This window comes from Thalassophryne amazonica, chromosome 16 (assembly GCF_902500255.1).
Source record: "Thalassophryne amazonica chromosome 16, fThaAma1.1, whole genome shotgun sequence".
NCBI lineage: Eukaryota > Metazoa > Chordata > Actinopteri > Batrachoidiformes > Batrachoididae > Thalassophryne > Thalassophryne amazonica.
The window spans coordinates 53,075,406-53,090,460 of NC_047118.1; the positions used below are offsets into that span (position 1 = coordinate 53,075,406).

Below are 15,055 nucleotides of genomic sequence, written 5' to 3' on the forward strand. Positions count from 1 at the left end.
ATGCTAATATTGACCCCATGACCGTAGAGTCTGACAAGCCCAAACCAAAACAAGTGACCCAAGTGCCACCGCTTGAATCAAATAAGTATTGTATTAATTTTTTGCTTCTGTTGTTTAAAATAACCTCACCAGTCTAATTCTGAGTGAATCAGAAAACTAATATCAAAATAGTATAGTAATATCATTCTTATAATAAACTCCACAAACGTATCACCGAGTATTCAGTGTTCTGTTTTTATTGCAAACAATATAATACAAAAGATAAGCTTTTGAAGACAATGCCATGTTTACCTAGGGAAACTGCATTAAAGAGATGACAAAATGAGAACTAATGATACAGAATATAAAATGCAACTTTAAAAAAAAAGGTTGATTCCAGCAAATTCTTTACAATACAGCCGTAGCTTCCATATCCACTTATTAGAAATGATCCAAAAAAAAAAAATCCAGTTTTTCTTCTTTCAAGAAAGACTCACGTTATCATAATTAAAAGTAATCTGTACATACCTAGACTGACTGCAATAAAAGAAACTTTTATACGGGAACAATTTACAAATGATAATAAATTTGTACCACATATGACAGCAAACTATCCCAATGGAATAGTCTCAGTTAGTTGCTGAATTAAAAACAGACAATTGCAAATAGTTATTTTCAAATAAAATTAACGCTAAAGAATAAATTAGGAAAAGGTTAGGAGAAGGACGTAGGAATGATAGAAGTGTGCCAGACTCAGCCGAGACCCGCTGGCTGCTGGGGAGATTCAGGACAAGTCGGGCTCCTGTACCCCCTCAAGCCAGAAATTAGAACTGTGCTTTTGACATGAATGGATGGAGCCTCTCTGCTGCGGCTCCAGAGCACCAATGGTATGAAGGCAGTACCAGATAACGCCAAGCATCGCTCAGTTACATCTAGCAACTCAGTAAGGCCTCTAGTAGAATGACACGACACCCGCTGTAGCATTTTCAACACAATCATTTGAGCTAAAGCAAAGAACAAGAGTAGAATATTCAACAATTTGCTGATGACACTGTGATATCCACGGCCAAACATTCAAATCTATTGCAAACCTGCACTGCTCATTTCTTGCATGACGATAAAATATGTACAGTACAAAATAATCAAAGCAGACTGTAGGCTATTAGAGGACGACAGTGTCAGTAAACAGGCACTTCTTACCCCCTGTACAAAAATACATTAGTGAGAAGTAAGGCTGCCGATGGTGTTTTTTTTTTCTAACCCAGCATTCCTGTCCTTTAAGTGTTAAACCTTCAGCTATTAGTGATGTTCATGACACTGACGATGACAAGACACATACACAGTACATACTAAAATATTTATAACCATTATGTCCTCACAGAGGATTTTACTTTTTTTAAAACATTATATCTAAAAAAATATAATCACAATTCCAACCAATACAAAAGGCACTGTCGTGAGCCAATCCAAAGATATAGTTTCAGTACTATAAAAAGTTCTCGTGTTTTTCTGTTGGCAATGAAACGTGTGGCTTTGCAGCCCATAAGCCATCAGGCAGAATGAGTCTATGCATGTTGTGTGTGTTCCACTGTCATAGCCCCCTCCTCAGGGCCTAGAGAGCTGTGTGTAGATAGGCTGCTGCTCCCAGTGCTGTGGACTATGGGGAACAGAGGGAACCCCAGTGGTGTCGGCAATTGGGGTGTACATTGGCCTCTGGGTGGGACTCATGTAGCTAAAGGTGGAGTACAGGCTGGAGTTTTGGCCAGCTGCATGGCTATAGTAGGCATTGGCGCCACCTTGGTGATCCGAATAGTCATACTGTGCTCGTGTAATGGAGGGGTAAGAGGAGGTGCTGTAGTGCTGCAAGTTGAAGGAGCCATAGGTGACATGCTGCGGGGAGCCCTGCTGCTCACTGTAATGACTGGGGCTCAGCTGCTCCGTCTTGATCTGGGTGGTTCTCTGTTGACCCTGCTGGCCTTGCTCTCCTCCACCCAGAGTAGTCAGAGTGTGCTGCTGCTGCTGCTGCTGCTGCTTGGACACCCAAGCATGAGCCCCGACACCAGCTGCCTGGTTAACCGAGGAGCCGCCGATGCCGTAGTTGCCTGGGTAGCCAGCTTGAGCAGCTCCCGTCACTCCGGGGTGACTGTGAGGTGGAAGATACTGATCGAACTCATCGACGTCAAAGCTTCCAATGTTAGAGATGACATCGCTGCTCAGTTCACCGATGTCCACAGCCCCAAAGTCAATGTTGAGTTGGCGGCTGGTGCCCTCCTGCATGGGGCGCCCCTCACGCTTCAGGTCAACTTTGCTGCTGGGGAGGTCAGTTTTTGGGGTGGTCGGGGGTGTCGGCGGACCTTGAGACTGACCTGTATAGAAGCAGAGTCAAGTTTGCACATTAGACCTTTATGAAAAAGTGAAATGAGGACAAGAAAAAAGTTTGTTGGCACTGTACAGACAGGTGTATTTGCATAAAGGCTTATAAAATCCGCTAATGATCAACAGGTTTCCACTCATGACTGGAAAGCCCTTCATGGTTAGTTTGGAAAAACAAGTTACATTTGAGCTATTACTAAAGCTAATGCTGATTTTCCTTTCCATTGCGCTCTTTTAGTTTCTTACCTGAATGCTCTCCCGGGGAGTGCACCTCGCCCATACTGGAAGCTGGAGAATCCACCTGCTGCAGCGCTTTGAATATGGCATTTGGAGAGATGTGGGTTTGTTCGCTGTCCTCAGGTTCACTTTGTCCGTTTTTGACAGATTTTCTCCGCCTGGGCTGGTATTTGTAGTCAGGGTGGTCCTTCTTATGCTGCACCCTCAGGCGCTCAGCCTCTTCCACAAACGGACGCTTCTCCACTTCATTGAGAAGTCTGCAAATATGAATATTTTAATGCATTTCAGGTGGTTTAGAGCAAGAGAACAACTGATTAATAATATCTGTGCTGCAAAAACAACAACAAAAAAAAAACAAAAACAAAAAACGCTTATTTTATTGACAGTGTCTCTTCGCGTCATAATTTAAAGAGTTAATAGAAAAACAGCAAACAGAAAACATGTAACAGACAGAAAAGTGGTTTTAAAATGAATCACATTTGTTATTTTTACGCACAGCTGCGCGTAAAAGAGCACGGCAAAAGTGAGCGCAAGGAGAAAGTGCACCTACCTCCAGAGTTTGCCAAGGGTTTTGCTGAGTTCCGCGTTGTGCAGATGCGGGTACTGATCCGCCAGCTTCCTGCGTGCAGCCTGAGCCCACACCATGAACGCGTTCATCGGCCGTTTGACGTGCGGTTTATTTTTACTTGTGCCATTTACGCGCACCGGCATTGGCACCAGGGTCCAGTCGTAGCCCTTCAGCACCTGGGACACAGCATCTCTGATGCACACGGGAAACTTGTCCTCTTCGCTCTCCTTTTTGTAGTCGGGGCCCCTGAGGAGGTGGTTGTCGACCGGCCGGGTGTTCTCAGTGTCCGAACCGGACCCGGAGGGGCACGGCGAGCCCGCGGAATCCTCAGACATGCTGGGGCTGGGAGCGTCGGAGTGACACTTCTCCTGTTCTTCTGTCATCTTCAGGTAGGGGTCGAGGAGATTCATGCGAAAAGAAGTGGTGATCAGCTTTGCGCGTAAAAGAGGAGAAAATCCGTCTAAATCCAAGCGCAGCGCGCAAACACTGCTGTGAGAGTCTGCAGTGCGCACGGGCGGACCGACAAACCTCTTTCCTTAAAATGAGAAGAAAAAAAAAGGTTTTTTTTTCCTCCTTTTGACTTAGAAGTTTTACATCAGCAAAAGATTCTGCTTGTCAGCGCGCTCTGTGGCGTGAATGAGCAGAGAAACGCGCCTGAGGCCGTGCGGTCTCGGAGGATTGCTGAAGAGTCTGGAGACATGGGAGGCGATGCCTGGATTTATGTTTCTGGGCAGGAAACGATTGGGGGAAATTTTTTAGTAGGCGGAGACGAAATAGGACTCTGTTCCACAGAAGCTTTCAGTCAACAACTGTGCAAAGCAAGTCGGAAAAAAGTGATTAAAAAAAGTAATATTTTGTGTGACTTAAATTTGCCATATGATGTTAAAAATAGACTTGAGAATGACATAAATTCACAAAATTAGAACATGCATGCAGCATGAAGGGCATGGAATAAAATTGTTTTTCAGTACATTTCATGAATATTGTAGGATTTTTTTCTGATTAGGACAGTTTAGGTGAAGTGGAATTGTTTATTATTTATTGCTTCTCAACCTCTTTCTAGTTTTTTGTTTTTTTTTTTTGTCATTTTAATGTTCTTACACCTTTTTATATTTTAGCAGACCAATTGAGCATTTTTGATTTCCTTTATTTATAGTGTTTGTCCAACTTAAAGCTTTTTAAATTATTTTTTTCCCCTTTCTGGCAGTCAATTTGATAATTATTTAAACAGAAACAGTTTGTATTAATATGTTATATGTGTATGTGACATGTAACCTGTCCAGGGTCTTGCGCCCTATGGCACGGTTGGGATAGGCTCCAGTCCCCCTGTGAGCCTTAATGGATCGCTGGATGGATCGTTCTATATATTCATGTAGGTTTCCTTTGAAAACTAGTGAAATCCAGTTTCTGAATGTGAGTTTGGAGCTTAGTGTTTGAAGATGGCCAACAGGGGGCGACAACACTCCAGAAACTTTATGGGCTTGGACTGACTGCAGTCATTTAAACAGTGAAGTATATTATTAAATGTAATATCATCTTTGTGTTTATCTTTTAAGCATGAATTAGATGAAGAACCGCAACTAACAAGATCACAAAGTCGAATCTGTCAAAATGTTTCAGACTGAGAGGCCAAGTGTGAAGCGACTGGGATGAGAATCAACACCTCCAAAAGGGCAGACTGACCCCTCTCAGTCAGAGAAGAGTTACTGTCCAAAGTGGAGGAGTTTAAGTATCTCGGGTTCTTGTTCACAAATCATGGTAAATTGAAGCGTGAGATCGACAGACGGATTGAGGCAGAAATGAGATTCAACCATCGGGTATCTGGGCTTACACTCCTCCACAAAGTGAGAAGCTCAAATATCTGGGAGGAGAACCTTGCATTGAAAGAAGCCAGTTGAGGATGCCCCCCTGGTTGCCTCCATAGGGAGGTCTTCAAGGTACATCAACCTGGGAGGAGATCCTGGGGAAGACTCAGGACACACTGATGGGATTACATTTCCAAGATGGCATGGGAATGCCTCAGGATCATCTGGGAAGAGCTGCTTAGTCTGATACCCCTGTGACCTGGACCGAGATAAGCAGTAAAAAATGAATGAATGAGTGAAAAAAATAAATATACATATGTCTGTAGTAGTGTTTTAACTATGTACGATGTCATCATATGACTTTTGTGTAACTATTTAGGAAGTTATTCATACCAAGCAATCACAAATATTTTGTTGATCAATCATGTAGGCTTCTATAGGTTGTTAAAAAAATGTTTGTCGGAAAATGTGTTCTTTGACCTGTGACTAAACAACAGAAAAATCTAACCATCTCAAGATATCTATCCAACTAATATTTCCACCAAGTTTGCAGGATATCCTTCCAATATTTGAGTTTTCTTGTCAAAAGACAGACACACACACATACGCCATTGAAACCAATACTCTGCTTTCACAGCGTTGCCAGCACACAAAATAACAACAAAATCTGCTATTTTTGCCACCTGATCATATTTTTTAAAATACATATGAATGAATGAATGAATGAGTTTATTCGGCACACAATTCAACAACAAAAACAAAAAAACTCATAACAAAGCAACTTTACAAAAGTCCTGCGTGGCCGAAAGGGTGAGGGCAGAAGCAGAGCTTATAAATACCCACCCCTTATACTAAAACATATAAACATATACAAACATATACACACAAACAAAATTTCATAAATACATATCGACACAATCACACACACACACACACACACACATATATATATATATATATATATATATATATATATATATATATATATATATATACATACACATACGCAGATATATACACGTACACATACCTACATGTACATACATACATACATACGCACACATGATGACAATACCAAAAAGAAAAAACGTGCAAACTTAGTCAATGAGCTCAAATTTACACAATATAACCAGACAGTACTGGCACACAACACACAAACCCGAGTAACAAGACCGAAGTCTTCAACTATAGCATGCAATTTTGTTATTCTTGTAATGTCTTTTAAAGCCTACTAACGTACCAAGTACTTTAATGTTGTCGGGACAGTTGTTCCAGATGTTAACACCTTTGACAGATACACAATGACTTTTTGCAGTAGTTCGGATCCTTGATTTTTCAAACAATAAAATTCCTCTCAAATTATAACTGGAGTCCCTCAGTTTAAACAGATCCTGGACATGTTGTGGCAGCAGTTTATTTTTAACTTCATACATAATTTGTATTGTAAAGTAATAAACCAAGTCCCAGAATTTTAGAATATGCAAACAGGCAAACAATGGATTCGTTGGCTCACAATGTGATTTGTTACAAAAAATAATTACAGCTTTCTTTTGCAACAAAAATATTGGATTAGTATTAGTTTTATATGTATTCCCCATACCTCAATACAGTAGGTCATGTATGGAACGAGCAATGAGTGATATAAAATAGTTAATGAGTGTTGGGAAATTAAATCTTGTGCTTTATGCAGAATTGCAGTGGCTTTTACATTTTGGATTTAACAAAATTAATATGCATTTTCCAGCTCAGTTTATCATCAATAACAACACAAGAAATTTTGTATCAGTTACAGTTTCAATTTCAATATCATTTAATAATAAATTTCTGCAGGAAATCCTGGACTTGTTACAAATATAATACACTTTGTCTTACCAAAGTGGAGTGATAATTTGTTTGAATCAAACCATTGTTATACTTCTGTAGTTCCTTCTCCATCATTTTTACAGCCTTGTTTATAGACTTTACTAATTTAACCAAAAAATAGTTTTAATGTTCAGCTTGTGTGAATGTATTTGTTGAGAGTTATTTCAAGTGTTCGGTTCTAATTCTAACTATCCTTCAGTGCGGATGATGCTTTACCTTTACTTTTTTAATCAGGGATTGTTCCATTATGTAGGAATAAGTGGAACAAACAAGACCAATCTTTACTTCTACTAAGTCATTAGTCTTTCAAAATTATTTTCCAAGAGTGCAAACATAAATCATCATGAATCATGATTAAGTACTTTAATGAAAACATCAACTCCATAACTAATTGGGATAAAAGTGTATGACAAAAATAACAATCTACCTTGCTGAGTTTCCAGTGGACAAAACTTTGACACTCACTAATACATGTTTTTAATTTTAGAAATAAAATTTGACTTTGAAGTAAAAGTCACCTTATAATGTGACACAACTCTAAGTCTTATTATTGTTACAATTGCTTCTTAAATGATCCATTAAACAGTCATTTAAAATATCAAAGTGAAAAATGTGCAGGAACATTTGATGAAACAATAAGATGTTGTTAAAACACATGGAATCTAATTTATTTGCCAAGTTTATAGAATCAATCAGACAGTAAGACAGTTGTGATAAAATGTTCTGACATGAAAAGTCAAATTTTACATGTGGATTCACATTCTATCATCTATTAGAATGTGAATACATTTTTTATTTGGACATTAAACACCCACACATTTTGATAACAATGCAGGTTTTTTGTTGTTGTTGTTGTTGTTCTTCTTTTGTGTGTCACCAGCAAATTTGAAATATCTAATAATTATTACATTGATTGTGTGGGTTCCCTGCTCTGGTTCCTCCCACATCCAAAGACATCCAGGTTTGGTGAATTGGAAAGTTTAAATTGTCTGTAGTTTTGCGAGTGGGTGTGAATGTGTGTGTTTGTCTATATGTGGCCCTGTGACAGACTGGTGTCCTGTCCAGGATGTACTCAACCTCAAGTCCTATAACTGATGGGATAGGCTCCAGCCCTTAATTGGAGTAATTGGGTATTAAAATTGGATGGATGGACACTATATGAACATTTTGAATGAATAAAATCATGAATAAAATCATTGGCCTTTATTTATTTGTCTGTCTGTTAGCAGGATTACATCAAAATTATTGCATGGATTTTGACAAAATTTTCACCGCAGATGCATATTAGCCACGGAAGACTCCATTAAATTTCAGAGGTGATTCGGATCCAGATTCTGAATCAAGATTTCACTTTATATAGGCTTTTAAGGATTACGTCAAAACTACTTCATGGATTCTCACCAAATTTGCACCACAGATAGATATTAGGGCATCGAAAACTCCACTGAATTTTGGAGGTGATCCGGATCTGGATCCTGATTCAGTTCAATTTGTACACTTCACTTTGTCGGATTTTGAGGATTACATCAAAACTACTTAACAGATTTTCACCACACATTGGTGTTAGGCCTTGGAAAACTCCATTAAACTTTGAAGGTGATCTGGATCCAGTTCCGGGTTCTGGATCAGGATTTCACTTTGTAGACTTTTAACTCACTGAGTGCCAGCCATTTCAGAGTTCAGAACATCCCAGTGCCAGGATTTCTTCAGCATTTGAGTGCTTTTACAAGACGTATAGAAAATTGAGTTCTATGTCCATGTAAACAACAAGCATACCACAAGAAAAGAAAAGAGGAGAAAAGAAATTGGCTCGATGACGCGTCATTGGCGCGGGGCGTTACTATCGGAAAAGTTTTAGAGTCAATGGCATCGAGTGAGTTAAGGATTATTTCAAACTACTTCACGGATATGACATTACGATGTAAAACAGAGATCAGGAAGACACTATTTTGTTTCAATTTATGAATTAAATATCAGATTGCAACATGTTGATCAGTCGGACCATTCTGGATCAGTATGCAATTATTTCATTGTGTTGTGGAATCCGGATCCAGGTAAAGTCTGGGTCATGATGTGAAACACTTATCTTTTATTTTGAGTCCTCATCAACCCTTGGCAGACATCAGAAATCTCAGATTGTGCTTGTTTTATTTTTCTTTGTCATTTAGTTTGAATAAAATAACCAAGTGTGAAGTTACAAACCTAATTTCCAACCTAATAATATAATTAATATAAAAATAAATTAATTGTGGTTGTACTAAGAATAAAAACAGTTTACATGCATGATGCAATTAAAAAAAAATCTGAAAACCTAATTAAATTCAAAGCCTGTTTTTGTATGAGTTGTGGCAGATTGTTCAAAAAGTACTTTTGAAGCTTAAAACAATAAAAAATATATATTTAAAAGCTTAACAGGGCCACATGTTTTACATGCTTATATGTATTTCTAACTAATAAATAGTGATTTTTCATTACTGTACTAACAACGTAGCTTTGTAAAGGCGCATAAAACTTTCACACAATACTGTATATAAATATAGTATGGAAGTGTCTTAATATTCATTCATTCCTGTTTGTTATTGGTTAACTGCATTGTTAGCTCCTTTACACCTGACTGCACAGTCAGCTATGCAGTGTTAAATTAACACTGCAGCAAGGCCCATATGATTCCATTCAGAAGAGTGTAAAATCCAGTCAGTGTTAAATCACATTGATCAACAGTTATTTTCAACTTTAATAGTTGCTTTATCACTGATAAATTTATTTTAACAAGGGTCTTGTAACAACTTTAACATGGTCATTAAGTTGTTTTAACACTATAATACAATTGTATTCACGTTGTGATTATGTTGTTTTAACACTGATATAGTTGTTTTAACATTGTCATAAAGTTGTCTAACACTGTTATAAAGTTGTTTAACTGTCATAAAATTGTTTGAACAATTTCATAGTTGTTTTAACATTGCTTTGAATGGGGTCATATGCATTCTCTGCAGTGTTAATTTAACACTGTAAACCTTTCTGTGTAGACAAGATACATTATCAACCCTGTTTTCCAATTTTAGTAACAGATACATTGAACTAATTCAATTTTGTTTCATCATTAAGTTGACTTTATAGAACTTCAAAGGAGCCTATATCTCTGTTGTTGGACTAAAATCCATGTGGCCTGGGAGAGTTAAATAGACTCTGCCAGACCTACAACGTATTTTAATACTATGACAGAGTGGATTTAACATTATTGAAGAGTTTACTGAAAATTATTAGGACTTGGTCCAAATGTAGTCCTGGAAGAGTTTATTTTAGTCTGCAAATTTATCATGTTCCCACAAAGTACAACTTATTTGACTGTGACATGAAGCACAAAATGTAAATGTTGTTGGTATGCTGACAAACCAACACATTCCAGTCTCATTATAACTTGACACACTGGAAATAAGTACATTTTATACTTTGCGTTATCCTCTGTAATTATTTATATTTATATGTTACATGTATAATTTTTTTCCACAATAAATCCATACCATACCAGACTGTTGGATGTAATTTCTTTTTTTAAAGTCTGTGTACGTTGTGGAATGTGTAACAAGAACACCTGATGCTATTTGAGAGTTTGGAGCACGCGAGTCGAACGGTGCAGAGGAGGAAACCCACAGCTGGCTAACAGAGAGGCGTCAGAGGTGTGGTTGGGCATTCTATTTCAACGCAGACGGTTCGAAGTGCCCCTGCAGACTGACTTATGGTTGATCCAAAGTACGCAGCTCCACAGGGCTGGGCTCACAGCTTAGACGGAACGCCCGTCTGCAGGACAAGCGGGTCTTGGGAAACTTCTCAGCTAGACTTCGAGCCACAGCGACAAAATTTTGAGGCAAACACTGGGGGTAAACTGTCAAATCATGTCTTCCACTTCTCCTAGCTGTCTAAGATTCCACTGCGAATGTTTAAACAGACCCATCCTGTTTTTTTTTTTCCTCATCACATTTGCGGAGCTCTGTTGGTAAATTATAGCATTTCTTAGAATGTTTCCTTTTTAACAACAAAAAAGTGATTAAATTAAGGAGCCCAGCGTTTTTAATTAACATTACTATTATTGCTGTTTATAATACTTACTTCACGATTTTATGTAATGTGTTGAAAAGGCAAATTTGGGAACCATGACTCAGCAGTCTCTAGACATTATAATGCTAGGCTGAAGTTGTTCGCTTGCTAATAAGGTCACAAGAATTCCACTGTCACACTAAAATTACTAACTTTTGTACGTAAAGTCTTATGATACAGGTGGTGCTGGAATCTTCGCGAAGAATCGCCTGCATGTGGGACCTTCTGTGGTGGGCACATCAACTTACAGGGCTATTCCACAGGGTGCTATTCTACTATGATTGCCCAAAAATGTGCTGGCATATAAATGATCAGACCTGACAACTTGCCCGTAAATGAAAGAAAGGAGCTTGAGCTGTTCAGCTTTGAGCAAAAACGCAATAAATGTTGCTTCACCTTAAAATTTTGACCCTGATGAAGCACCCTCAAACAAGTTTCAAGCTCATGAGGAATACTCTATTTAAAGAAGTTTGAACATGACTGAAGCCATTAAGACTATGAATACCTGGAAGTTACCACATACTATCAGCGATTTCGAGAATCCAATTTTTAAACATTTCAAAAATTGGGATCTAATTTTTAAACATTTCAAAAATTGGATCCCAATTTCAAATATGGTGCCAATGAGGGCCAAACTACTTTGTAGGCAAAATTTGTTCAAGATTGATAAAGATGGACCAAGAAGTTACTATGACACTTCAAAACATGCTCCAATTTGCTATTCGGGATTAAATGGGAAGGAACACACGCTGTGGAATAGCACTGTTACACAAATATCAGTTGTTGCATGCAGAAGGCTATTTAGTACGAGTGCTAACTGGATGGAGGCCTGACATTATGTGACAAATTTGTATTAGCATTATACACTGTTTTCTTACAACTAAGCTTACAGGCACATGTTTTTAGTCAGCTACATTCTATCTAAGCAAACTAGCATTACAAGCTATTGCATTGCTTGTGCTAGGCTGGCTAGCTAGTAAAGTTACTACCTAGAAAATATGTAAAAAAAAAAATTTACGCAAAGTAAAATATTTGTTCTATCCCAGTAGGTCTTTTGACTTCGCATTTGCAGAGTGGTTTTTGTTTGGGTTTTAAGATAAGTTTGCCAGTTTAAGATCAACAATGTTTAGCTATAAATGAGCTATCTGCATAAGTTCTTCAAGTGTGTATATTGGCCCTTTGAAATTGTGGTCCAATATCAACCAGTCCACTGAACTATAATGGGATAAGTTGAAGTTTTGCAATTTTGTGTGACCAAAGAATTAGGATATTACTCCTACGGACATCTTCAAATTACCTGCACTGACTTCCATGAAGAATTTGACTTGATGGAGTGATAAATAGCATAGCAGATGTAAGGGAGGTAGAGGTGAGCTTCAGCCCGTCACAACTGATATAACATCTGCCTGAGACTTTCTGCAACTAGTGCCAACTGCCATAGACATGGCAGGAACCTGCAAGATGGAGACCTGAGAAAATCCTGTCGGCAAACTGTCTGAACTCTTCTTCCGGCTGCTTCCCGTGTTAGTTCTTGGAAGAAATGTGTGTTTGCTTGTTGATTGTGAGCTGTCTGAAACAGTTTGACTGTATTCAGCTGCAGAACTGTACCCTCGGCCACCGTAAGCCAAAACTTTGACAGGGATGAACGAGTTGTCCCAAGTGTTTGCTGAGCCAGATCACAGTGCTTTGGTCACGGGCAAGTGTTTATACACGGCATTTCGTAAAGGCTGATGTTTAAACAGGACTTATCAAGGTTCTGTCACCCTCAGAAGTATGGGCTCATATTCTCCACTCTGACTCTCACATCTTCTTGATATCCCATATCTAAGAAGATACACAGTGACCAGTATTTTTACCTTTTGTAAGAATACAATTCTGTCAGTAATACAAATAATGCTGGGATGGAAGGTAAATCTGTAGGAGTAAAATGAAAATTTATAACTAATGTAAATCTGTTGGGGGAAATAATTATTTGAGTATGTAATTTTACAGGGATCACAATGTAAATGCAAATCTGTAGGGAAAACTATAAATTTGTAAGGAAAGTTAATTTGTAAAAAAAGACATTCTAGGAAAAATACATAGAACACGTGCATACGAAAGGAATGTAAATATGTTGGGAATGTAAACAGGGTTGAATAAGTAAATCAGGGGTGAAAATGTGTAAATTTGTTGGGAATGTAAAAATTGTGAAGAAAGTTTAAATTTGTAGGACAACATAGAAACCTACAAAGAATGTATTTTATAGAGAAAAGCAATATAAATCCATAGGGAATATAAATCTGTAGGGAATAAAGGCCAACCTCTAGGGAAAAGCAATGAAATGCTATAGGCAAGAATGTAAATCTGTGGAGGCATGAGTTGGAAATGTAAATCTGTATCAAAAAAGGTATGTAAACCTTAAGGAAGAGTATATACGTATGCGTAGACAATGTAAATCCCTCAGGAAAAACATGTAAATCTGCAATGATTGTGAATCCATAGCCCAAAGTAATGTAGATCAACAGACAGAAAATCTGCAGGGAATGACAATCTATAAAAAAAAGCAATATTGTTCTGTCAGAAAACATCATGTTCCAGTGTCATGAATGAAATTATGCAGGAAAAATAAATGTAATTCTTTAGGAAAACAAATACAAATTTGCAGATAGGAAATGTAAATGAAAAGGCATATGACTGGGTCCCTTGAGGTATCCGTAAGGGTGGGGGGGGTACTGCAGGAGTATGGGATACCAGATTCACTGAACTGTGTGATCTGGTCTCGATATGACCAAAGTAGGAGATGTGTCAGCATTACATCAGAATGGTTGTGTTGGTCTCCACCAGGGCTGCCCCTTGTCACCAATCTTGTTCATGATGTTATGGACAGGATGTCAAGGTGCAGTCAGAGACTGGAGGGTGTCCAGTTTGGTGGCCTCAGAGTTGCACCTCTGCTTTTTGTCCATGTTGTGGCCAACAGAGCCAGGGCAATAAGTCTCCCCTGAGCCATAAGTGACAGTTATTGCCCCAAGTGATGGAGTTTAAGTATTTTGAGGACTTGTTCACGAGTAGGGTTAAGTTGGAGAGTGAGATCGACAGACACATATGTGCAGCTTCTGATGCTTTACAGACACTGTACAAAACCATCGTGGTGAAGAAGGAGCTGAGCCAGAAGACAAGGCTGCCAATTTATCATTTGATTTGTGCTCCTACCCACACCTATGTTCATGAACTTTGGGCAAAGACTGAAAGAATAAGATTGCGGATACAAGTGGTGGAAATGAGATTCTTCCACTGGGTATCTGGGTAGGGTTGGGTATCGGTTGGGTTTTATCCAATACCGGTGCCTACTCTGTATTTTTTAAACGATACCGGTGCTTAAACGGTTCTCGAACCGGTACTTTAAAAAAAATGAACTGCACACACTTTGTCAAAAAAACAATACCCTTTTATTCCTAAATAAAATTGAAACATAATATTAAGTTGCTGTAAATCTTTAAACAATATAAATAAAACATATGATAATAATAAATATAAAATAAAATGTCCATAATATCAGAACAATAACCCGAACAATCACTTTAATATAAATATAACACAAATATGGAACAAAATATTATCAGTGATCTGCAACGCCACACTAGCAGGGCTGGGAGTGGGACGAAGTGCTGGGCCGTGAAACGTCGCGCAGTTTATCAAACACCGTGCATTGTTCAGCTTTCAAATAAACTCAGTGACTGGCCAGATGCTTCATCAAATTTGATGTGTTACCTCCCTTACATGCAATTGTTTTATGACATCTGCGGCACGTCGCAGAGTCATTGCCCTTGGGTGTGAAATGAAGCCAAACTTTTGAGCGTTTCGCCTTCGGCATTTTTATTGATCCTCTTGCCATCACTTCTCATCAACTAATGCGGCGCTGACGTCACGCAGGTTGACGCCGGAACACCATGGTCGGTCGCCCCATTTCGGCTCATGAAAAAAAAAAATGTCAGGCACCGAAATGAGGCACCGAAATTTTCATTCTTATTCGGTCTTGTTACTACCATTTACGTTGGAACCGGTGCTCTATTGGCACTGCGTTTCAGTACCCAACCCTATATCTGGGGTCACATTCCTGAACCAGACAAGAAGCTCAATATCTGGGAGGAAC

At 38.6% G+C, this 15,055-nt stretch overlaps 1 protein-coding gene across 1 annotated transcript; it reads right to left on the bottom strand.

Annotated features, from left to right (window-relative positions):
* Positions 1-218: 218 nt before the first annotated feature.
* On the bottom strand, positions 219-3,858 carry LOC117527393 (transcription factor Sox-9-B-like). The gene is made up of 3 exons (XM_034189717.1): positions 3,140-3,858; positions 2,599-2,846; positions 219-2,345 (listed from the first exon to the last, which is right to left on the bottom strand). Exons 1-3 carry the CDS (start codon positions 3,565-3,567, stop codon positions 1,585-1,587), a joined length of 1,437 nt encoding a protein of 478 aa, XP_034045608.1. The 5' UTR covers positions 3,568-3,858; the 3' UTR covers positions 219-1,584.
* Between the last annotated feature and the right edge of the window lie 11,197 nt (positions 3,859-15,055).